Here is a 26,658-nt window from a genome sequence, read left to right as displayed (position 1 = left end):
TATATATATATATATATATATATATATATATATATACGGAGCATGACGCCGACAGCAGCGCCGACGGCACAAACGAGCTGAGAGTGCCGTATAATTGCTCTCGCAAGAAAGACCGGAAGTTCAGAGGTAGACAAATTCTTGAAGTGATGCGAAGTCGTTCACCAGGAAATAGCACCGCTGGAGCCAACGTATCGACAAGTGAACTTTGTTAAGGTAGCATGTTGCTGCCTTGACGTCCGGGCATAACTTTCAACGATCGCTAAAATTATGTCAAGTGTTTTAGCTAACGCGTCTACGTGCAGTTCGTGTGAAATTTCTGCAAGTCGCAGTGAGCACAACAAAAAACCAGGTCCGTATACAACGCTCAGTGCAGGGGAATTCTTCTCAGGCAAAGATGTTTCAAGCACTAACTTCCGAGCATTCATTGAGAAAGTTTGAAATGCAGACACGAAATGACAAGGCGAGAGTGAGAGAAAACAAGAATTGAAGGGAAGATATATTAACGGGGTTAATTGTTCGGTCGGCTGCTCTCCACTTGGGGTTTAGGGCAGCTGTGGTTAGGAATAACCAAAATCTGTTTGTACACCATAGGTTCTTCAATCGGTCCCGATTCTTTTAAGCATGTACTAGCGGTTTCAGAGAGAATTGCGGGCACAATGGGTCTGAAGGGTGTTACCACAACGACTCGTGGTAGCCGATGTAGAAGCGTTAGCCGTTGGGCTAGTTGGCGGGACACATATAGGATGAAGAGCGGAAAAATTGTCGAAGAATAAACACATCGACGAAAGGGGCATCTTTGCTGTCAGTCATGTGCCCCTTTCGGCAGTGTAGGTATCCATCAACAACTTTTCCGCTCTTTATCCTAGAAACAGCCGGAGGTGATCGCACTCACCTCGATGCTGTGCCGAGCGCAGTAATCCATGCCTGGAGCATGCCCTTGAAGAAGGTGACCGGGTTCTTCCGGGTGATGAGGAAGTAGATCAGCGGTAATGTTATGCAGGCGTGGATGAGGAGGCCCGTGATTACGGTCAGCATGTAGAGACCGAGCTGCTGCGCCGTCAGCGCCAAGTCCTTGATGGACATGATCTTGCCGATGATCAGAGACATGATACCGAACGGGGAATACCTGCATGAAATTTTGCACTTCATGAGTGGCGGACAACTAAGGTGACCACAGTAAATTCATATTTGCTCTGCCGTATACTGCACGACTTGCATCTGCGCCAAAACTGGAGTCTCTGTGAAGAGAGCACGCCCTTAGGCTTTCCCGAAGTGGTACAAGGTGCATTAACTTCGAGCAGGTCGATGGATAGTCGCAATAAAGGCGTACCGTGGAGCTATGAAATGCACCTACTTAATGCACTGGGTCATGCGCAATGTGAAATACAAGCAGCTACAAACAAGCGATCTAAAATACCTTAAAAGTGAACGCTCAATTCCGTTAACTGACAATGGCATTAACTTGAGAGTCAGCGTAACGTTTTGTCTGCTGTTGCTTACTCGCTTCACTTCGGAGAACGTGGTATCCTTACCTTGAATTGCTGGTCATTGTCACTCATTAATGTCTAAGGGATGAATTAATGAGTGAATGCATGGGCGAATGTACTTCAGTTCCGTTTGATGAACTGTTCATCGCAATGGAGCATCACAAGGAAAAGCTCAACAGTAGCATGCTCTCAAATATTAGATAACGGCACACGTTGCGATCACACTGTCTTGAAGCATCGCTCCCGGCATTGCACAAATAATAAAATATAATCTGAGATGCTACACTTTCTGGTGAACTTGGCATCCTACTCTGATCGCTGTAAAGATCCCAGGTACCTTCGAGTTGTGAATTTTTAACGTTTCTACTTTAACAGGAAAATCAGGCAAGTGCACCACTGGGAATGTTAAATCTGCATCTTCACCTCATATATCATCCTCACAGTACCAAAACGAAACATGTGAATAGCGTGGTTTGACGTCAATTTGTTAACGGAATTCACCAAGCAAAGCTCTCAGGATTCCGCGAAGTGCTAAAAGGTGCTACGATTTATCGAAGTATTACGACTTCAGCAGGTCCACGGATTAATTGCAAAAATAAGGACTTGGCATCTCGTGAAATACTGCACTTTTTTATGCGCTGGGAGAGAGGTACCGTGCATGTGACAATAAACGTACCACATGACCAGGACGACGATCTTCATGATGATTTCGTTCAGACTGGAGAAAAACTGCACCATAAGTTCCGCATCTGGTCCCATCTGGCCCGCTATGATGCCGAAGGCGATGCAGAAGACGATGAGCCCTAAAAGAGAGAGCGCGCAGTTAGCTGGCACATTCAGTTGGGAAAAGATATTAGCAATGAATATGTGGTTGTGAAAATATTAGACAAAAACGAAACACCATTCCTAGCACAGCTCCTGGTGGAACGTCGCAGTGAGTTGTTGAACCACCGTCTGCGGATTAGTCTTGCATAACGCAGGGAAAAGACAAAAAAATTGCACCCGTGGTGTACAGCAACCCTAGGACTCTTCGAATTTCCGTCCCTGAGAGTTCGGTGAAACCAAAGACACTGAATACGCAACGCTCATTGGCTGAAGGCACCACCAACAGTGTAAGAGCCCTCCGGGACCGAAAGGCCCCCTAGAAACGCGCCGAACAATAATGACAAGAAAACCCCGGGCATTTCAAGGCGTGCAGCTCTCATTGCATTCTTCTGTTTCTACTTCTCACGTGCCATATTGAGAAACAGCTTACCGTCGAAGCTGACCATACTTATGAGCGCTTGTAAAGCGAGTATGAGATATACCTTTATTTAAAGGCTATTTATAGAACACAAGAACTTACGCTGACCCCACAAACATGATATAAACTTCCATAGTATACGCCGCATCACACATTAGCAGGTTTAAGAGAGGGAAGGACCTCACACGGAAGGCGCAAATTTCAGGTCTTCGAGAGTGTCTTATGGCGATTCATATGTATGCAGCGTGAACTTCGAATGCTGTCAGCAACGTATTCTATTGGCACAAATATTGGTTGCACAAAAAAATAAGAAGGGTGAGGAGTGGAAAGTGCCGCAAGTTTCTTGATTCCACAGCTTAACTCTCAGCAGGGGCAATTAAACCAGGCAACCTTGGGCATGCCCTTCAGTCTATCATCACTCAACACACGTGCAGAAGGAGACGGACAAAACATTATACCTATATGGTTGGGTAGCGCACTTTGGACGGGGACAAAAGGAACAGAAAGGAACAGGAAGGACACGACACTCGCTACAGACAAAACAAAAACAGTGGGAGTTCGGACGACAGTGGGCGACGGACAGTGGGCAACAAAACAGTGGGCGACGGACAAAAACAGCGGGCGTTCAGTGGTGCGGAAAACAATACAAATATGAGGATTCTCAGCCACCTTGAGCACGATGCTACCTCTGAACACAATGCCTTGAAACGGATCTTCTAGGTGGCACCATTCTCCATTGTCCCTTTACATAGCCCGTTGGGCCTTTACGGCGACCACCATTCAGGTCTTTTTGCAATCATGTTAGAACTACGATTTCAGTTTATCCATTTCACATAGCACTCAAAGACACATGCATAGCCATCTCTGGCCATGTCATGCCCTTTCGAAGATAAAGGTTAACACACCCATGCCCATTTTCAAAGCCTTATGGAACCATTGTCACAGCATGTCAGCACTATTGCAGAAGACGAAAACTCGATGCTGATGCTGAACGCCATTGATTTCAGCATCACTGTCCAAACGGATGGCGCTGACGCTGAATGATGAAGGTGGCTGCGAATGTTGGGTCAGCTGCTTCACACGAGCACAGTATCCGCGTCCTTACACCCGAATGTTTGCAAGAGATGCCCCAGCTTTTGACCTTTTCGAGCAGTGGCAGTCACGTGGACTAGGCGTATCTTTATTTTTGCGAGCCACCGGCATATAACAGATCACCAAGCCACATCAGACGCCGCGTTGCAGCCAGCACGACGCCCGAAGCCTACACGAAAGCTTTTCATTGATTCGGCTAGGGTTGCGCATCAACGCACGAAAGAGTATACAAGAGCCGAGGATGAAGAAAGAGCCTGCCGGGGGACGCGGATACGGCGCGATAAACAGAGGCGCGCAAAAAGTCGCGCACGACGCGACGATCAAAGCCTCGCCACGGCCCAGAGGAATCCAGCGAGAACATCGAGGCGCCCCTGTTCCCAGGGGTGTCATCCGACAAAGCTTTTCCCCGCATGACAACTCTCTTTGCGCAAGTGGTAGCATGAGCGATAGACCGTGCTGCGGGTAAAAGAAATACATAAAAAAAAGAAGGCGCCGACAAAACGAGAGACGCATTTAAATATCGTGTTGTACGGCCGCTCCCGGTCGTAACGGATCTCGCGCTGCCATCCGGCTCTTCTGTAAGCCATGGTGTGGCTGCGTCATTGTGCTTTGGAAACAGCTCGCAGCGGCTCTCGTGTTACGTTCGTGACGTCACGAAGATGGAGGGAAACAGCATGCGCTGGCTGACAGGACTGGCCGAGCACCGCTCAATCCTAATAAAGCGTTCTCTTTCAAACAAACGACCTCTACAGGACTCGCGGTAGTTGAACGTTTGTTTCGGAACTCGTCGAGTATGGAAAAACCTGGAGGACGCTTGAGCTTCGCCTTCGAGAGTAGAACGCGATAGCGCAATCGGGCCCCGTGCGCATCGCCTTCTCAATTGCTAGCCTTGCTTCAGTTCTCGGTGGATGCTTCAACCGTGCGGCAAGAAAACGAACGTCTGTGCGCATAAGATTCGCCGTTTCCAGTGCTGGGCAGTATCGAAGATACATGTATCTTAGATACTATCTTAGATACTTTTTGGGTATCTTGTATCTGTATCGCGATACGTCTCGAAAGACGAGTATCTGTATCTGTATTTTCGATACATTCGAAAATGTATCGTGTATCTTAAGATACAAGATACTTCTATCGCAACACAACCATGCGACACAATAATCACTGGCAGAGCTCCGCTTCTCAAGCTGGTACTGGTGCCACTAAGCCATCTGAATAAGTTATAAGGCCGGTGACGTTATTTTATTTACGCCAGAGTCATCCAGTGAGGGTAGAAGATCAGAAGACAAGCGCGCGGACGTCTACGCCCAGCCCACCTACCTTTCGTTTTCTCGGTTTATTTTCTTTTTAGTTGCGCCAATGCCGCGACACTTGCTCTTAGCCACTGTCCTGCGCCACGTACTCCACTGCGTGCGGAGTCTGTCGCGTAAATTCTGATGTTGTTACAGTGTCGTTATTGAAGATTCTCTTGAGTCTTGCTCCGTAATGAAATGTGATGCGTGCAGAATGGGGTTGCTTTGCGTCGCATGGATATTACATATCAGCGATTAGAAGGGTCTCGTGCATGTAAGTTTGACTTGCATGCAATGAATTAACATATATGCAAATAAGATTCCAACAACTTTAGCACCACTGGTACTGATGCTAGATCTAATAGAGCAAGCGTTTACCTAACAGAAAATAACTTGGCGTACCATATTTTTCACTTCCACCTACATTTATTCAAAAATTTATGACATCATAATTTGATTATTAGCACAAGTGCTTCCTTAGCTGTCATTTTGCATCGCATAGATTACCTAGGTCTCTGCACTGTTTTTCCGGTCTGGTCACTGCAGTATATGTCTTTTGTAACGCGCTCCCAAAATAAGATTTCTGCTTTATTCTTCTGTCTGCTTTATTTCTACTACTCTTTACACATTTACACGTTGCCAAGGCGATCTTGTAAGCAATTATATAATTATGTAGGCTTGCCTTGAGTTTAGAGTACAAAATATTCAGTTTGCCGCTTAAGAAAATAGCGAAATTGAGTTTGCATTATAATAATGGAAATCATTAGGAGCCATCTTAAAGATGTTAGGGGATTCGAGAAACGTTGTTTTACTGAATGCTCCGTTTTGCTCATCAGCGTCTCAACGAGCCGTTTCAGGCAATGTTCCATAGGCAATGAGTTTTCTATTGTCTCAACAGGTAAGCTGACAATACTTCATGCTCATAGCGATTAAGGGCGCCGTCTGTACTCATTCAATGTGAATGTTTGATACACAGCCACCTCTATATTTTACTTATATTTATTTTCCTGTTTTAGGCCATAAATATTTTTCTTATTACTAATCGCCACGTAATGGGAGCTGTAAGTGGCAATAGCGCGAATAGCGGCGGTTTCCTGCGACGCTTTGTGCAACTATACAATACGTCTGAGACATTTCTGTGTTGCACATGTTCTCTCGTTGAAGAAAAATTGCTAAAAGATTGCCCGTTAGTGAGTGTATAAACAAAGAATCCCTTACGCTAGCAGCCAAGTAGAACATGAAAATTCATTGCTGTTTTACGTCATCTACGTATACACCAGGGGTCTCAAACTCAGCCTATAGCCGGTGGGCCGCAGTCAAGAAATTTATCTCCAAGGGCTGGGGCAGTGAAGATGGTGGGGTCGGAGAGAGTTTGAACAAAATGACGTTGCCATTTGAAAGGAAGCCTCTCCCGTATCTCATATAAAGGTCATTTCTGAAGGGGATTTGGAGTCAGGATTCGAGAGACATCGATGCCGATGTATACAACGAGTGAAATCTGGACGCGGATGGAAACATAGAGCTTTTGCTTCATGGTTATGTTTCAGCACATGGTGAACACATGTTCCTCATTAAAGAAATCCTTATGTGTAGCTCACGAACATACTTATTTAGAAAATAAAAAAATGGGACGGAGACGGTCATGTGTGCCGGCCGGGCCCTTAGCGTATGGTCTCAAACCCCATATACGCCATGCGCCCCCCCCCCCAAAAAAAAAAAAGTCTACCAGCGTTGTTGCTGCTGTACACCTGTCCGAATATACGGTATTGTGCAAACATGGTAAAAGTCCACACCGGTATTTGCGCCGTCGTGCGAAGGCTTCTTATTGACGTTATTGTGATTATATGGCAACCCGCTAGCTGGGCGGCAAGTTGAGCAGCGACTTCCATCAATTGCAAAAATGACACGCAAGAACCGCTAACAGCGAAGTGTATGAAAGAGTTGTCCTGAGAAGAAGCTAAAACAAGCCCCAATAAGTTGTTTTGGAAGGCAACTAATGCACTTCGAGCAAGAAGGGCAAAAGTTTTGAGATACTAACAGACATTTCATTCATGTGAAACAAAATAGGTCACAGTCAAGAAATTTACAAGAAGACATTTTCGTGTATAGGCGTTTGCTGATACATTATATGGATCTATAATAACAAATTTGAGAATGTATCGAAGTATCTTAAGATACAATTGCCAAGTATCGTATCGGATACAATTATTGTGGCAGTATCTTGTATCTGTATCTCCAATACTTCTCGCCTGAGTATCTTGTATCGTATCGCGATACAATTTCAAAGTATCTTTGCCCAGCCCTGGCCGTTTCGAACTACCCTAAAATGTCTACTGCAAGTACACTTGAGAGGTGCCCACTACGCCATAATTTATCCGTTTGCGAATCAGCGAAGGGCCCACTACGCGCCCGTAGGGCGACACGCGAGTCTACGCAACTGCTCTCTTTGTTGATGCTTTTACTGATGATGATGATTAAATATGTACACGTGCTTTGTAACGAGTGGCCCTTTAAAACACCCGCTCGTTGCGCGATTCACATTTTTTTGACGCTTGGCGCGATTCTACGCTTCTGCCACGCGATATTACATGCGTTAAGGAGACTCTTCCCACTGCATGCCATGCACATAGAGTTTCTTTCCGAAGCAATTTCAAGCAATGGCGTGCCTCTGTGGTCGAACACCTGCTTGCCACGGAGATGCGATCATTCTCAAGTCGAAAGCTGAACCTCTGACGCTGAGAGAAGGGCGCTGTTTACCGAGTTTCAGTTAAGCTGAGCATAGACAGCTGAGCTAGAAGGTTTTGGTTATAGCTATGCAACATACTGCCGAACAGGACACAGGCGATTAGAGAGAAACCAACAACGCCAGACTTGAACTAAATTTTATTGTGCATAAAAACAGACTTATTATATTAGCCACTAGGGCCAAGGCGTAAGTAACGGCAGGTAATCAGCCGGGCAGTACTTAGCCAACAGCAACTAAACCACATAGAAGCATAGAAGCGTCTGTCTTGCGTATATTTTCGCCTTTTCCGCCTCCTACTCTATAGACTATTTTACGCATGGGTTTCGGTGCCACCATATTGGGCTTTAACTTTGCCGTTTTGTATTTGTAACAACTAAGCTAACAATGCTACGGCAGACGCATGCGCATGAGAACAGTTGGGGTGGTGCATTCCATGTTTCATGACCTTGGTAATTTCATGTCAAGACGTACCGAAATAAGAAAACATTTGTTTCACAGCTTAATGTGGCGGCGCCCATGCGTCGAAAGTGAAATAGTCGATATGATGTCATGAAGCCTCAACCGTTACAAGTAAGTTTTTTTCGGCGTCTTTGTGCACCTTCTGGCATGTTTTTATTGTAGTTAGCGCGACATGTCCCACCTTCGCCCAAGATTTCATTGATGCTTTCCTCGCCATAATGCAGTGATTACAGTTTAATCGTTTCGCTGCAGCACTCTTGATATAATCGTCAACAATGCGAGCAACGCATCATTTGACACGCTACCGTGCATGTCACGTTGGTTAAGCTCATTCACACTTGCCAGTGTACCGCCGTTCGCGCGGCCATTTGCGATAGCGGACCAATGAGCGACTCAAGACGGCCGCTGTTGACACCTGTCAGTGCGGCTTACACCCGTAGCCACACCGAATTCGCTTTTTCTTGCACTGCCACTGCCTCGCAAAACAAGCTGACGTCCTGCTCCTGCACATCTGATTGGATCAGAGCTTTGCGACTGCAGTCACATAACTGGCAAATCGAGCAGCGACTGAGCCACATCAGTTGCTTTTCGACCAAAGCGGCCATTTGTGACCATCTGCAACCAGTCCCTCTGCGACAAAGTTGATCTCGGGACCGATGCTAGTCGCAAGTATGAATGAGCCTTTAGAGACTCCAGAGCTGCCCGACGCTATACCAAGACCTTGCAATATGGATGCGTACTCTTGTTTTGGGCGCTCTTCAATGGCCGTGCGAACTGGAGCGAGGCCAGTACTAATCGCCTCAACGCTTGCTACGCTAATGAGATCGGAATCCGCGCGGAGGGCGAATAGCACACATGTAGGACGCCATTTTAGCGAGCGTTAACTGCAAGGGGCGACTGCGGCGCAATAGGTGGTTACACAATGCCCTAGGCATTCAGCCTAATTAATCAGTCAAGTTAGAAATAAACAAGGTGACACGTCAGGCGACGACTCGCTTTTTACGTACCGCACATTGCTCGCGATCCCGGGAGACTGCTCGTCGCCGCTCAATGTACCGTTCTAAAGCGGACGTAAGCCGCCTCCCTATATAGGCAAGGATTTCATAACCGTCTACAAAAGAAAAAATATTAGAAAAATTGAACGCTTGAAAAATTACAGACACACTTTATTTTAAACAGTTATATTCAGTAGCAGCTACACAGGAAATAACAGGAGAGGGAATGCATACATAGTGTTCTAGGGTTTAAAAAATGCCTCGGTTCAACGCACTCAAACCAAGCATGTCGAGCGATAGCGGCAACTACGGCAGAAACCATGCCGCTGTGGTGTCCTGCGCGTCAGCAGGACACCGCGGTAAGCAGCACCGCTGTCCACATTTGTACATCGTACTGCCGATGTAGGAGCCACGTGACAGAAGTTGAGGTCTCCAGGCGCGCGCGCTCGCCGGCTCGCGGCTCTCGCCGACCGACGGAGAGGTGTGCACGGGAGAGAACAAACCTACACTGCGCATGTCCGTTGCTATGGTGACGCAGGTTCGAGGATTAAGAGGAGGAAATCAGCGTTGGCAGAGGTTCAAGGTCAAACTCATTAACAAAGTCGTTTTCTGGGTTTGTACCGGGACGAGTAGAGCCATCGCTCTAAAAAATTGCTGCTATACTCATAACGGAGCGCTGCGCAGTCTCGTCGGGGAAATCGGGGTAGCGAAGTGATAGATCGGGGAGAGTGAAAAGGAGATGCCATCTTCTCGACATATGAGTACCAACAGCACCAAGCGTTCAGTCAGGGTACCTCTTTGCCCATTAAAATACCTGTGGACGCATGGCTGGACAAGGAATCAAACCCAGTACCTCCGCAGTGGAGGCGCACGCTCTACTGCCCTGGAACATGCGTTAAGCTTCCAAAACGCTTTAGGGTCCTTTCTTTAAACGTCCTAAAAACTCTCAGATGTTACGCTTTAGCAACGTCTGGGAATTTTTTTTTTCTTTGCGTGTTCTCAATGCTCAATCCTTGCAAAGCCAATCACTTGTTCGCATCTGGCCCAGCACTCTTGTAATCAAGCACATCACTTACCGTCGGCAAGTGATGCGCCTGATTTATCCCTGCGATAGCTCAAAGTGCAAGGGGCTGCTAGGAGCGGTCCACTTACAGTGGAAAGAGTACTTTGGCAGCCGAGAGTGACTCATTGGGAAGTCGCGCGCGTTCTGTATGGGTGTGTCTGGGCCATGTGTTTGAGATCTTTGTTTCAAGTGCTTAAAGCATTTCTGAGAGAGAAGACAGAACTGAACACGGTCAGTGACCGCGCCGGAAACATTCTAAGCAGAACCAGAAAAGTACTGGTTCGTATAGCGGTATGCAAAAAGCGCGAAAATGCAATGACAATGGACTAGGTCTAAAGGGTAAACGGGGTACTCGTGCTTATGTCATATAACTATGTTCTTATTTTACAATCATAACAGCGATCTCCATAAATATTCAATGTTTGTCATATTAAAAGTATCCCCTGGCACAACGTAATCGTACTAACGCTTCTTCCATTTAATTATGCCAGTAATAAAATCAACCATAAGAAAACACTGGTCGCCAAAGTTTACAGTTCTTGCTAGCTACAAGTCTTTTTCTTCAAAATGACAAATAATTCTTTTTGCTCAAAACGACAAATAATTATTTTTCTTCAAAACGACAAATAATTGCATATCAGTGCGTTCAGTGCAGCGTAATACGTAGTATTTCGTGTAGCCAATTCATGCACGCATTACTTTGTAAGGAACTTGCTGTACCACTCATTCGGTGCCCCGTACGTCTGTCAATGTTCCAATACGTACAAAGCATCCCATGTTGCAGGACGTCGTGTAGCGTTCAAGATTCACAGGTACAATATCAATTATGACGCTCGTTGACGACAGCACGGGTAGTTCCATTGAAGTCATCTCCTGAGATACCCAGTGTATGACAGGGCCTGGCGAAGCTCGGTCCATTCAGAAAGGAAAAGCGTACGCGTCTGCCAGTCTTGCGAGCATTATCATCCGTTATCGAATATGATACCGAAAGCCAAGCTTTATATAATGACGCGCTACACCGAATCGTGCACTGTTCTCACCTATAGACACCGGGGTACTCGTGTGAGATAGTGAAAAAACTATAGGCGTGAAAAGCGACAGCGATAACATAACAGCAGACTACGGGAGGAAGGTGATAACGATAACAAAGACAACATGCAGGACACCGCTCTCTGGAGACACTGACAGAGAAGAAAAGCTTGCTGATAAACGCCAGCTTAGCATTTTCACCCGCTTTGCTTCTTCGAAGTTGATTACGTTGAAGAAAACGCGCCATAATTTGACATGTCAAGTGTGAGGGAACACGAAGTGCAATGATCTCTTGTAAACTCTTTCAGTGCTGTACATTAGTTATCTTGCTCTTGCGCATGCGAGTCCAAACAGGACAGAAGTTCAGCAGAAGATGGGAGATCGAAGAGTTGAAAAAAAAATTGCCGCGTATCTGCGTGCTTCGCTGCAAATGTTGTCGAAAGACGATAGTCTTCTGTCGGCCGTACTACATGAGTCCTGGTCTCATCCGCGGCCACCCGTGACGCTGTTCCTAGGGCCACTGCCAGGTGGCAGCACCATATCGTCGGCAGAGGGCTTTTTCGTGTATAGCTTCGCATTTTCGACGGAGCCTAAAAAACACTAGGGTCTTTAGAGTTACGTATCTATGTATTTTCTAATATAGGGACACACCACCTAATAATTAAGTATTGAAGTTGCGCCTCAGATATGCGCAATATTTGCTTTTTGATCGACAATGTTCATAAGTATGAACGCAGCTACCAGTTCAAGATGGCTGGGCGTTGAGCAAGTGCTTAAACTTTGGCAGGGTGTATGAATTGTGTGAGAGACAGACAGACAGACCAAAACTTCTGCGTTCAAATATCCCAAGAAAGACTATCGTCTTTAAAAATCATTGAACAGGGGTGTCGTTCGCGTGAACGTTTCGACAATTCGTCTTGTCTGGCCTAGATATCGACACGGACGGCACAAGGAAGGCTGCTGCCTTGAAGAAAACAAGACCACTTGTAGAAACGCTCGCTCCAGCGACACCACCTATTCAATGATAAAAGTCTTTGTATGCGAATGTTGGGCTAACAGAAAGTTGGGCTAACTGATACAGATTCATGATAAAGGAAGGTAGGCGTGCAGGTACGGACACACGAGAAGTGATCAGAACAGCAAAAGCGCGGCATATGCATTCTTCTGATCCTTTCTCTTCAGTCCGTGATTGTAGGCCTGTCCTCTTGCCTAATGTATCATAGCAGTTAATTTCAAGTGTGCTTCTATGTCACTTTGTAGAAATACTTGTTCTCTTTCAGAACAAAGCATGTACCACAGCCAGGCTCCTAGGTATATGGATGTAGGCTATAGGCTAACTGTGCGGACAAAAGTGAACGTCAGAACAAAACACAGGAAAAAAAAATGGGAAGAGCGCCTGCTGGAAAAAACTGTTCCTCCAACAATTCACGTTTATTGCAACCATCTAGAACCTCCAACGGAACGTCGAAAAAAAAAGTCAGCATCAGAGGTGACGCCAGCCCAACAATCTCCCAACAGGTGGCCCAAAGGTGACGCCAGCCAACAATCTCTCGCTCTGTCTCTCTACAACTGACGTTCTGCATTGACGTTCTGAATTCTCAACGGGCCAACACCTCTGATGAAATGCCGAGCTTTCAACGCCCTGTCAACGTTCCTTTCACACTCGGCTATTGTGTCTTTACGCGTACTCGGATCCGCGTTTTCCTAGTGAGTGAATGAACCGAAGGATACAACGGACTAGAGACAAGGCCGGCTTCCAGGGTCATCGCTTCGTTGTACTCGCGTATCCTTTCACACGCACACTTTTCACTCGTTTCCGGACCTTCCGTCACGAAAGCAGGTCCTTTCATTTCGCACGACCTCGGGCTGGGCTCTCGGACTCGCATGCTGGGAGCGTACATAGTGTGACGTCGAATTTCCTCCAGACAACACGCCCCTTCATGTTGGCCGCCTATTCTGCGTCCCCGACCCTTTCCCTGCCCCCTTTCGTTCTTCCCTTGTGGCTAATTCCTGCCCGCGCATCCTCTGTGGTACTCAGGGGCGCGTGAAGCCAGCCGGGCAGGCATTTATCTGGTTCATCTCACGACCCTCGGCGCAGCAGAGAGAAAGCTCAGCCCACCCAGACAGCGTGCCCTTGCGCACATATCTGGTGCAAGTGAGGAGGCGCTGGTCGTTCCGTCGCGTTAAAGGCGTAGCGCAAATTAAGGCGCGCAGTTCTTTCTTTTCGGAGTGCCGGAAGCGTGTCCGTGGCCCCGACCTCATCGTCACGTGACTGGCCCAGATATCAACACGAACGGCACAGCCCCTCTCCAACTGTCCCTCCCTTCTATTCCTACGTGCAGAATGCGTGTGTGCTGCCAACAATTTTGAGATCGCAAGGGAAGCGTCCTTGTGGTCGGAACAGACAGTATTAGCATGCCGACTCGAACTCTCGTCGCACCAGAAATCTATTAAGGAGTTTTGAACTTTTTGCGCGGAATTGCCCTATTGGACAGGCTTTAGTACTCCCGCTCCTCACCTTTCTATTGACTTTGTTTTTGCGCGCCTGCTCTTCCCTCTACACATTTTCCATCTTTCGTTCCCATTCCCCTTCCCCTAATGTAGGGTAGCTAACCGGATGTTTCAATTCATGTTGACCTCCCTGTGCTTCCATTCTTTATATATATATATATATATATATATATATATATATATATATATATATATATATATATATATATATATATATATATATATATATATATATATATATATATATATGGAGTTCCACGGCCTCGCAGTTCAGTGATGCGGGCTCACGTCACATCTCGAATTACAGTATTGCGAACTGTTATTTAACTGATGTGCTCTCTTAGTTTTCGGGAGCAAATTTCGAGCATGTAAAAACCTCATAGAGAACCCTTGCACGACTGCAGCCGTGAAAAGGTAACGAAGGAGACGGAACCAGAGGAGAAAACAAAGACTGCCAGCATGAAGCTGATTTACCCCAAAGCTACAAACGACGCTTAAGTGAACGATTTGTTCTTCCCTCATATATATTTAAACGCCAGCTTTGCATCGATATTATCTAGACCCTTTGCGCTCATGTCTTGTGGGAGACATCAGAGTAATTAAGTCCGGACATAAGGCTCGACACATCGTAGTTTAATAGGCGTAACCAGTTATTAGCAGTGCGCTTTAATGCCTTATACGACCACCTAGGCCGAAGTGGCATAAACACTGGCATGTATTGAGACAAAAATGGGGGTGAGTGACACAATCGGCAAATTATTTACTGCCGCCTATGAACACACAATGGATATTTAAAGTGTTCTAAATTATAAGCTGTAAGTAGTGGGTTTTGAAATCCAGAAGCCTTTCAGCCGTTTGACGTAACATGACGGTGTGAAGCGGTGCCACACTAATCAGAACACAACGAAATTGCGCGCACAAACATCAAACATTCGGAGCCTTATTTTCTACGCCAGGAGAACTGAGCCAGAACTCTATACCATTTCTTCAGAAGCGCGACAAAAGTTGGAACGAAACAGCAATTTATAGAAGTATTTCATACTTTCTGCAAGTCGCGCAGGGGGTATGGGCGTGATGCTTATTTTTGCGACTTCGCTCTTGCCTTTTCTTTTGCGACGTTTCTAGGCGTCAAAATTTCTATTCGCTATTACATGTTAAAGTATCAACATAGAATGCGATCGCTTCGCACTGCCAGTTACTGCAGCGATTCTCACTGCCAAAGTGAACGGTGAACATTTCACAAAACCAATGTGTGTGAACGTTTCCCGCCCAGAAACAACATTCCATTTCGTATTGTCAATGGAATATGTTCTAGCGAATTGTTTCTTTTATTATTGTCTGATTATTGTAGATTACTATGGTGGTCTCTTACTAACCAAATATACCGCGCGATCAACGTTCTTTTGAAAGCACTTTTCACACTGTCCCGGACCTTAGCGTCTGATGCTATTTCTTTATCGTCGATTTCACGTTTTCTTGTTATTCTGTTTTCCCGTAATCGCTGCATACTGGATGACGTCATGTAAGCGCTTCACGTTATGGTCGTCATTCCTTCTTTCCCGGACGTGGCAGGTTCAATGTCTCTGTAGCCCTTGCTTTCTTTTTCTTTCTGCGGCACTGTGCGCGCTAGCGGTTTGAATCTTACGTGTGTCTTCCGTGTGCCTTTCTCTTCATTTCCGTTGCTGGCTTCCCCAAAAGTCTTACAACATTCACGTGGTGACAGCTGAGCGGAAAGAGATACGTCGAAGACGCCTGACCTTGTGATTCCAACGTGTTCGACAGAACTTCAAGCGAGTCACAAAGCACAGCTCGATGACGTACGTCGCTGTGCCATGGACTTGTAGATGTATTCAAAAGTTGTACTCCAGAGGCGTCAACATGAAAGAAAATTATTGACCAAGCTTATCCGGCACGTCGGTCACCAGATGGAGTCGATTGAATTTGTCCCCGCCCCCTTTGAAGCTTTCTGCACATCGCTTGGTGTTGCACTTGCCCACCTTTGACTAAGCGACGACGTCAACTTATGACGTCACATGGTGATGTCATCATGTAATTAGGCCACAACATGACGGTACATGGTGACGCCACAGCATTCTGTCGCTAGTGCCATAGGTCACGTGGGTTTTGTATAGGGCTAATCACTTCATTTGCCTGCAGTGTGTCGTTAAGGGCCCGCGCAACGAGGCACTTTAGGCTTTCGCATTGATAAAAACACCAGTCTTCAAGCTGGCGTGCAACTCACCGAGAACGTTGGTTCCATCCTTGAACTGCAGCGTCCGCTTCAGCACGTAGGTGCTCGCGTTGGTGGCATTAAGCATTTCGTCGGGGTGTATGAAACGGGGCTTCGGCTTCTCTTTTACATACGTTGTCTCCACTTGTTGAAAGCAAGCTTGCAGTAGGTTCTCAGGAAACATGTTCCTGCAAGACAAGCGCAACCAGCTCATCAACTAGCGTTCTCTTATCAACAACTTTCATGTTTAAGCGTATTCACCATCTGTTGGCACAAAAGACTATAAAAAATTTGCACCCATCAGGGTGTTATTTACACCTTTAAATGCGTTCCGCCGTGTCATAGGCAATATACTTATCCTTACAGTTAAAAAAAAATCTTATACCTAGTGGTGCATGCCAGCAATTTCGCTATGTGAATAGACTTCGTGATTACCTGATTTTTTTATGGCTTGACTGAACTGCGTGAACTATCCCCAGGTACTCTTTCCCGTAATTTCTTTTCGTTAGGTGATTTTCACGAATTCTGCTCTCTTTCAAAAGGAGTAGCCGGTGCTATACAAACGCGCTAACGTCTGATAAACAACATATAATTTCAAAAAGTTGATTCCACCCGATAACAACCTTAACTACGTGCAGGATGAGAAAAGCCTAGCGTAAAGACTTTGTAGTGATCCTGACCATCTGCATTATGCATAGAAACACCAGATAGAAGAATTAGTCAGCGAGTGCTGCGTAAGTTTATAGCTATGTCATTTTGTGCGGAGCCTGTGGTAGCAAAAGCAACAATCACCAACTTTAACCAAATTGGGGAGTAAGGGGATGTATGCGTACCTCTATACTCTCCTCCCTCCAATAGGTGGAGCTTGGTGTGACGGTGTGGGGTGTGTGTAAAATTCCTGTATGGTCTAAGCGTTGAGAAATTGTTAGACAGGCAATGTCGATGAAGCGCCAACGTTTAGTGTAAGAGCAAAGCATATCCGCGCCGAATGAAGTGTGAACAGCGCACTTCACGTCTGCTGCCGACATCTAATATAGACAAGCGCATAGCACAATCCATATTTTGGCGGAGCGCCACGTTGGATCGGCCTTGATTGCTGCCTTGACAAAGCGCCTAGCTGAGATGCCCGGATAGAATAGCGAAGCTCCAGTGCACGTGCGTTCAAACGAGGTGTTGCTGTTTCGAACTCTTGGTCTGAGGACGCGAGAACGAGCTCTCACTGCGCCGTCTCTTACAACGAATCTCGGGTGCGCGCGCGCCTACTCGGTAGCTCCGCGCTCGTGGCCGCTGCAGTGACCAAAATATTTCAAAATTAACGTCTTCAGTGCCGGCGACACCTTTTTAGGTACCTGCTGGCCTTTTAATAAAAAGAAATTCAATCCTGCCTGCATTTTATACACTTGCTGGGCAAGAAGTCGGAATTGCCCATCCTTGCCTAAGGGTCTCATTGGAGGGGCCGTAACTATTAGTGAAACGACATTATGCAACATGTTTTTAATGATTGTGAAAGCTGATGTGGAGGAGAATAAGTGGACAAAGTTTAAGAAATTTAAAAAATGGGTTTTTTTTTTATTGTCGTCAGAAGTTTCCATTGTTCGGTGTTTTCTTGAAATTAGCCCGATCATATCTCTTTACTGAAAAGTTATATAAATACAAGATTTGGCAGTTTGGTAGATAAGCATGCGAAGAACGTAATGCAAAATTTTTGTCGCTCTGCTACAAGGCTTTTTTGAGATAAAGACCTTCAAAGTAAAGAAAATTTTGCCGACTGGGCCATTTTTGAGGTTTTTTATAAAAACATCTACACTACACATAAAAACTAAAAATACCTGAGCAGAAGCAAAAACATGCATATATTTAGGTAAATAAATTTCAGCTACCTAACTTTAATATATTTTGTGCAATTCATAACGAAAGTTGGCCAAAACAGCCGAGCGGATGAGCGCTCCACTCCACCTCTTCGTCATTATTGATTTCCTGTGGTTCGAAAAACTTTTTGGCGGCAAAACAAATTGCGGATCTCTTCTTTCCACTCATCAGGCAATAATATATAAAATTTTGAAATAAATTTGAGAGGTCGACCAGCCATCGTTTGTTCGATCTTACGTGGAATCACCCTGCTATCTTTCAAAAGGAGTAGCCGGTGCTATACAAACGCGCTAACGTCTGATAAACAACATATAATTTCAAAAAGTTGATTCCACCCGATAGCAAGCTGAACTACGTGCAGGATGAGAAAAGGCTAGCGTAAAAACTTTGTAGTGATCCTGACCATCTGCATTATGCATAGAAACACCAGATAGAAGAATTAGTCAGCGAGTGCTGCGTAAGTTTATAGCTATTTTTTCGGAGCCTGTTGGCAGACGTCACCAACATTACCAAATTGGGGAGTAAGGGGATGTATGCGCACCTCTATACTCTCCTCCATCCAATAGGTGGAGCTTGGTGTGCCGGTATGGGGGGTGCGTAAATTCCTGTATGGTCTAAGCGTTGAGAAATCGTTAGACGGGGAATGTCGATGAAGCCAACGCTTCCATAAGTAGACTTGTATTCGTCAAGGTAGCAAGGCGGTTGGCGGCCTTGGTTGCTGCCTTGACAAAGACAAGCCCCTTGCCGAAACGTTGGCTCTGCCGACCTTCCCGGTTCAACGATTTCTCATCGCTTCTATCCTCCATAAGACCCAAAACTTGTCTTGTTTGCACAGCCTAAATGGTACACAGTGCGTGACGAGTTCAGGCTGAACACTTTCGGTCGACAAAAATTTTGCAAGATCGCGTGGTACACGGAGGAAGCACTACGTGCCTGACGAGGTCCAGGAATGCGTCGAGCGTGGAGACCTTCTTGTCCTCAGTGCCGGTGCCCACTTCCTCCTTGATGGACGGGTCACCGGGATGGATGACGGACACCATGATGATGCCCACAATGGCAGCGAAGATGGTGGTGGCGAAGTAGTACACCAGGGCCCGAGAGCCCATCTTCCCACTCGACTTTGGGTCGAGCATCGACAACCCTGAGGGAGACAACGAGACGAGAAAAGCTCAAGTAACTGAAGAAGCGTAACCGCATTGGTGACCCTGCGCATAGGCGTGCGCAGGGTTCCCCTTCAGGGGGCGAAGGTTTATCGCAGCGCCCCCCTTCTCCCCCCCCCCCTTTCTGCTTAGAGCTCACTTGGTTAATACTCTCCCCGTAATTCTACACAGGCGGGTTCACTCGGGCTCAGACTCACGGACACTTTGCTCAGACGGACGACTGAGACTCAGAAGCATGAAGTTTCTAGTTAGCCGGAAACGCATGGCCTCATGTTCACGGCTTGGTCTTAGTATGAGAGAGTAGACTTCTGAATGGGTTTGACGACTTGACCTACAATACCAAGTCATCAATACCAAGCCAAGCTTTCAGTAGTGTAAATTCCGAACGAAACGGCTCATACCTCATCTGACCTCTGCACCTGATGGTCGTGTTGCGCAATACTAGCGCATGCTCGTAAAGATCACAAAATACTCAGTTCACTTTGCTATAAAGAAGAGATGGACTGGGCAATTCGGTCACCGTACATGGTACTTGTACAATAATGAAAATGCCGAACACAGGGCAAGGAAGCGAGTGACAGCCAAACGGGCACTGTTCTTCATTTTGTCTGCGACTTTCTTTTGGTTGTGTTTACGAAGGCATCATTCGAAGAAACTAACCCACTACTTTAGAAGAAACTACCTTGAGGAAGACAGACCAGCTCGTGTTATCTAGCTACTTTAAAAACTACCGGTAGCAAGAAGTTTAAGCTTCAGTTGGCCCTGTGCTCTATGTACAATAACAGATTACAGGCAGTATGCAGGCGAGGGTCCCAAATTCAAATTACTGCAGAAGAACACTCGGTCAAAAATTATTTGTATAGAAGAAGTGGGTTACAGCTCACATAATAAAGCTAAGAATAATTAAACACGCGCAGTCTAATACAGTAGAAGGAAGGACAAAGGAGGGAGGGGGAAAATCAGAGAGGTTACCCTATTGCAAAAACCAGCGCCGTTCCAGTACCCCCAGCGTGATACCAGTACGTTTTCTGGCGCTGGAGCGCACTGGGAACGCTGGTATACGCTCGAATTCACTGGGACTCCGGTGAAAGCACTGGGAAAGAGCTGGGTCGCACTGGTAGAGCCACTGGCTTTGCCGCTGTGACGCTGGCGCTCACTGGGAAGCGCTGGAGGCGCTGGAATTCTCACTGGCGTGCGCTGGGACATACTGGAGCCTGCACTGTTCTGCCAGTGCCGCGCGCTGCTTTCAGTATCGTGCGCGGCAGAATGCTTTGGTATCGTTGAATATCGAATGTCTGATTCGATGGTACCGATAGATGCTATCCTAACGGGTCTCAAACATGTGTCACAAATTCTAGCTTGGCAGAGAAAGACGAGGAGATGCGCACTATTTTCATGATATACGTGATAAGTGAAATCACGATCACTTTTAATGTTTCCCTGTCGAATGTGAAGAAAAATATGTTAATAACCCAAAGCAGCCAACACTGACCATTTTGCCTTCTACCACGCTTTTTTTTTGTTCGTGCAGTGCCAATAACGTCGTTAATTTTTGCGGAGCACGTAGCAGCAATGAATACACAATTTGTGCATGCCGATCATATATATCAGTTTTGCATCCGCGATGTGTTGCGGTTATGACTTCATACTGTAATGTTTCTAAGTCTGGAGGCGTTGGTCTGAACATACACAGCAAATCGTTACATCGCCGTGCGGTTGGCAAGAAGTAAATGAGCTCTGGCTTCGCGACCCCTCCCAACGGAGGCCAGAAAAACAGCCGTCGTTCGATATCGCCACACCAGAAACGCACCTCGGGCAATTCTTGCACTTCCACTTACTTCAGCTATACGTTAGGTATCAGTTAAAAAGGTTTCGAGGCTAAAATGCAGAAACTTCAACCATCGCAACTCATCTGCGCCGAGATCGGTCCTACCCAGTGCGGCTCCCAACGAGCGTTAGGCCTAGCGTACCGGCCGAGTCCGTCTGCATGCCACCGGCGCTTCTTGGTTTAAGTACACGCAATTCCAACGTGTAAGATTTACTGTAAAGTATAGTCTGGACATTCGTTAACCTAAATTAACCATTTTTTCTTGTGTACGGTGTTCGCACAAGCAGCGATGACCATCGATGCGACGCGCTTTAAGCAACGAACGTAGGCTCACCGAAAGCAGCCGGCCGCACTCGCCGGTACTTCTCTGACTCATACGTCAGAACACATACCTGTCAACTGGTACGCGTTAGTGAACTAACACACCGGCATCTTTTTTCAACTAAATGTATTTGTTTTTGCTGAGCGGTTTTATAGTGGTAGGTATCGATAGAACTGCAAGTCAGAATACAGACACGCCCGCCCCGCAGTGATATCGTCGCTCGCGCGAGAAAACTACTCAGTATGAATTCATGTAGGCGCGTGTTTATCGAACGAGTCATCATAAAGCTTCTGTACATGTTCATAATTAGCGAGGGCGAGAAACGGCTATTAAAAATCGGCAGTAACAGCCGTCAAACTGTACCCGGCTCCTCGATCCATTTGATAATTTTCGGAGTTAAAAAGGGAATTCTTAAAGAAACCTAGTGCTCTTCCCATTTTGGGCATTTCATTCGTTGCCGGCCACCCTCTGTTTGTGTCTAATAAAGAAGCAAGCGTGATCTGGAAAGGAAGATCGCGTCTTCCTTCAATGCACGACACCGAAATATGAAACGAAACGCTTTCTTACTGCATTGACTAGCTCTTTTACAGCGGTGTTAACGTGTTTCAGCGTGGCGCAGTGGTAGAGTACTCGCTTGGAGATTGAGAGGTGGCGAGTTCGAATCCTCGTGGTGGAGCCTTTTTTTTTTTTTTCGTACGGCTTTTTTTTTTCTTTTTTTATTGCACTAATGTTTTCTATATGACTTTTTTTAGAAATATATTTATGTAGGGAACGTAGGCACCACTGTTTTAACGCTGTAGAGCCGTTTTGAGCTTGAGTACCCAGCGCCTCCCAGTAAAACGCCGCTCCAGCGGCCCAGTATCCAGCGCGACGCTGGGCCCATAATCAGGCATGGCACTGGACGCTGGTACCCAGTGACGCTGGGTTTTGCAATAGGGTAACCAGTTCAGAATAAGCTATGTACTACCCAGGTCCGTAGCCAGGAATTTTTTTCTGTGGAGGGGGGGGGGGGGGGGGCGACTTGCTGATAACCTTGACTATTTGAGAAAAACGACTATTTTCATTATTTATTTTTGGTGAAAACACCTACTACAGCAAAATTTGGGGGGAGGGGGGACCGGGCCTTCCCCCCCCCCCCTGGCTACGGGCCTGGTACTACCTTACACAGGGGCTATTGATGGGGGGTTTGAAAGTTAAGGATGTAAAGAAAACATACACAAATAGGGACATACACAACGTCAGAGTAAGTCACTTTTGTGCGGCATGCGGCATCACTTATCAATCACAATAAATACAACTAGTATACAGCCGCTCCTGAAATTGTGTTGTCTTTAAAAAAAGCCAACGATACCTTCGTCACTGCGATGACTTTTGGGGACAACATTCCAGGGTGGTTCGTACTGACATCAGCCTGTGGTCAAAGCGAGCTAGAGCGATTGCGAGTGATCATCCATTTACACTATAGCAAAGACAGTCGCATGAGAAGTGTTGCAGGGTCTCGTGACTACGACCGTCATACGCAATGCAGTATAAATGCAATAATGCAGTACAGTGAAGCGTCGATGACAAGGTGCCGGGAAGTACCTGATATCATGGACGATATGATGAGGGGCAGAATGAGCATTTTGAGCATGCCCATGAGTATCTCTCCCGGAAAGGAGACGAGCATGATGACGTCCTCGCCATACTGAAAGAACCGCGCCATGAATCCCAGCAGGAGACCCAATAGGACGCCCACTATGGTCAGCACCAGCAGGAGGTTTGTCTTCATCCATGCCCCGATCTGCAAAGAAACAACTCTTCAAGGTCAATCAACTCATGGTGCGATGAAGGCTGTCAGTGTTAATGGCCGGAACGCTCGTAGCATCCAAGTGAAAAAACTATGTGTACCGAGGAATTTATTAATTTATTTATTTATTTATTTATTTATTTATTTATTTATTTATTTATTTATTTATTTATTTATTTATTTATCTATTGCGCCCTCAAGGCTTTGCAGTATTGCAGAAGGGAGGGGCACTTATAAATTTCATAGGTGCACATTACAGAAAAGAGAAAGTTTATGTGGAAAAAATAATTATAATAGGAGAAGTTCCTGGAATAGTGATTTTAGTCGCTCTTATTGGTAAATCATGCCTGATAACTATCGGGTAATTATGCCATGTAAAGCACTCAGGCTGGTAAACAACTGATCTAGAGTCCCTTATCACGAAGTGTTTCGTAATCGTATCCTGGTTTTGACACGCGAAACACTAAAATTTCATTACAAGGACGAAGAAAGCAAAGCGACGGCGAAAGTAAAAGCGTCCTTTTAAGAATGTATTTTTACTTTGGTCGGCGTTGTGTTTTATTCGCCCTTGTCATTCCCCTGTCCAGGCGGGATTCCCGACAGATTCCAGACTTCAATTTCATTACAAATTGTGTGAGCTACACCCCTCAGTAAGCTGCAAACAAAAATAAGGAACATCGCTAAGGATCGCTAGGAAAAAAAGCTTGTTCAACCCTATTGAAAATTTCTCCGTCGATCATTACCAAAATTCCCCGAAATGATGGAGTGCATTCCATCATAACGCTGGATATTGTAGTAAACATGGTAGAGGCATGGTGGATGATGTTTATTGTTGTCCGAGCAAGTGAAATACCTTTGCCCCGGCGTCCAGTAAACTGCTCTGAACCGAGACTGAAAGAGAGCTGTTAATCACGTGAACTGATGCACACGGTAGGCGCTTCCTTCGGCCCAGGGCCAGAGAAGACACCGTGTGCAGCTGTTGCTTTCAACCACTGCTCTCTTCCGATCCCAGTTAAGGGTAGTAAACTGCATGCAGACACATACGTTTCCCTTTCGTTCAGGGAGGTCGGCGACGATCGTGCATTGAGCGAGACACACGGAAACACCAACCTTGTCCACTACAGTATACACCATTATGATGGATAGCATTCCATCATAATAGTGGATTATAGTAATGAATGATGGACAAGCTTTCAATAGGGATGATAGAAATGGCTAGACGAGTCAATAACTGGACAGCGCATTAGCAACATTATCCTACCTTAGCCAACACTATTCAATATTACCGAGTGGTGACAGCATTGATCGCCATTATAGCCATGCTACCACGTTTAAGGATGAAATCGGAATTGGCTCAGACAGACATTGTACACGAAAACAGTTAGCACTGCTACTTATACACATCTTCTGCACGTCTTCCCGTCTCGAAAGATGCGGGACTGGTTAAAAAAATGGAAAAGAAGTCGAGCGTTGCAGTCTACTTGTACGAGGGCGACGGAGAACGTACCACGCGCGTGCCTACAGCGATCTACCGCAAAGGCGTCAGGACCTCGTCAGGCGAGATGACGTCCGTCGTGGCGCCATCGCCTTGGCGTGCTCGTCGTAAGTTTTCATCCCGTACACGCGCGCGGTCGTCGCTGTCATACGCGCGTTCGCGTCGCGGTCGTCCCCCCGTTAGCGCTCATTAATCATCATATCGCCCGTCTCCTTCATTAGTTCCTATCACGTCCTCCTCGACGAAGAAGGAGCAGCACCGCGTGTGCAGCCTTCAGTGATGACACACCCAGTCGAGGTCAAATTGTAAGAGACGGCGTTTCTTTTCTTATATTTTTTTGTTTCTCGTTGCGAAACAGACAGGCCCCGACCGGCGCTACTTAACCCGGCCTTGCTGCTGTCTTTGTTTTTCTGAAGAAAACTAGGGGTTCAGAAAGTTTTCCGTTTTACCTGGTAAAAGCACCATTCTTAGGGCTGCAATTGAAGAATGAAGAACACTAATAATAATAAAGTAAAGGAGGTCACTATGGAGAAACCATTGCGGATTTCACGTGAGCGGTGAAATGGCCCTGGACTCACACGCACACGCACAGGCACAACGCGCGCGCGCGCACACCACACACACACACACACACACACACACACACACACACACACACACACCACACACACACACACACACACACACACAGATGCGTGTGTGATCATACTGCATTAGTGCAGACGGCGCGCATATTTCCCATAATAATCCTTGAGAGGTTACTTGTGGCGCATATTTGGACATATTTCAGTAGGCAAGTGATCTCTTAGCCAGCTACTCTGCTGCAAAAATGCAGCGGTAAAGCCCCCAAGCTGGTATAGGCTTCGTTATGTCGACGGGCGACTGCACGATAGCGGTATGAAATTGGAAGGTAAAGAACATTGCAAACTTACAGTACAAGAAGACGGACACACTCGACACCGCTACCCTATGTCCATCTTCTGTGGACATGGGATAGCTATGTCTAGTGCTATGTCGATCTTCTCGTCCCGTAAGAAGTTAGAGCCGTTTTATATCTCATTAGAATGAACTAACTAACTAGCCCAGCAGCACATATTGTTAACAGGTAATAAACGTTTACACATTTCAGTGGATAAAGTCGCTTCTGTTAAACCTAAGCGCACTGTAAAACAATTCGTCGCACACACAAGTAAAGAGCCACTGCTGCTGCATTAGTCGTGGTATTAGTAATCGTCGTTACATTCAAAGCCCATTAATGCTGTAATACCGAACATCGATACGGTCAAAATTACTTTCCTATGTAATGACTACGTGAGCCAGCAATCAGCAGCTTTTGTCTGCAAAGCTTTCCCGTGCTGTCACGCGCGTACCCCTTTACGTTCGTTCCCACGCGCTCTCTGCCACTCGCAAGAGCAACGCATTCAGACGTCCGTGCTGGAGCTAGCCGTCGCACACGGCGATCTGGTTTCTTTCTTTTCCGATAACAGCGGTATTTTGTCGTCGCGTCTTCGAGCCAGGGCCGTGGTTCGTAACGACGACCCCGAAACATGAGAAATGGGTCGCGACACAGAAGCGACGTGTCGCTCGATTGCAGCGTTCGTCGTCGCCGCCAAACATTCTTTCGCTCGCTGTGTAGTCTTGGAGCTGCCACAGTCGCTCCAAGGCCGGACGCAATGCCACTCGCACGCATCTGACACCGCGTTACGACCGTAGTGGTCGCATCGACCACCATGTGGCCGTGACACATCTTTTTCATGTTGCCCAGCGCTCATATATGCCAGCTATGCGAGAAGACAGCGACATACAGAGCGCGCGTATTGTTATTTGCACTCTCTCAGTCGACTACATTGGTAATGTAGAGCACACTAAACTTAACGAGCACGGGTTAACTTGCAAATGAGTCGAGCAGTGGACAATTGAAGATAGCAAGTATCCAACAGCATAGTTCCTGTGAGGCGCATTATTATGTTGATTTCGGACACACTGCGTAGCTCAGTACGACCTTCGGCAGGAAAAAAGTAGTAGATTAGGAGGGGGGGGGACCAGGGAGT

The 26,658-nt window shown here is 46.3% G+C and overlaps 1 protein-coding gene across 3 annotated transcripts in view; it reads right to left on the bottom strand.

The window, feature by feature from the left end:
- Positions 1-26,658, bottom strand: part of LOC119402112 (excitatory amino acid transporter) — a 158,874-nt gene that overhangs the window by 30,715 nt on the left and 101,501 nt on the right. For all 3 annotated transcript variants that reach the window (XM_049418501.1, XM_049418500.1, XM_049418499.1), the window contains exons 3-7: positions 22,908-23,106; positions 18,947-19,154; positions 16,157-16,332; positions 2,164-2,290; positions 893-1,126 (exon numbers count right to left, since the gene is read on the bottom strand). In XM_049418501.1, the coding sequence (XP_049274458.1) occupies positions 893-1,126; positions 2,164-2,290; positions 16,157-16,332; positions 18,947-19,154; positions 22,908-23,106 (944 nt within the window). The remainder of the gene's footprint in view (positions 1-892; positions 1,127-2,163; positions 2,291-16,156; positions 16,333-18,946; positions 19,155-22,907; positions 23,107-26,658) is intronic.

This window comes from Rhipicephalus sanguineus, chromosome 8 (assembly GCF_013339695.2).
Source record: "Rhipicephalus sanguineus isolate Rsan-2018 chromosome 8, BIME_Rsan_1.4, whole genome shotgun sequence".
NCBI classification, from domain to species: domain Eukaryota; kingdom Metazoa; phylum Arthropoda; class Arachnida; order Ixodida; family Ixodidae; genus Rhipicephalus; species Rhipicephalus sanguineus.
The sequence above is the reverse complement of the archived record's forward strand: the minus strand, read 5'-3'. Positions and strand labels throughout refer to the sequence as shown.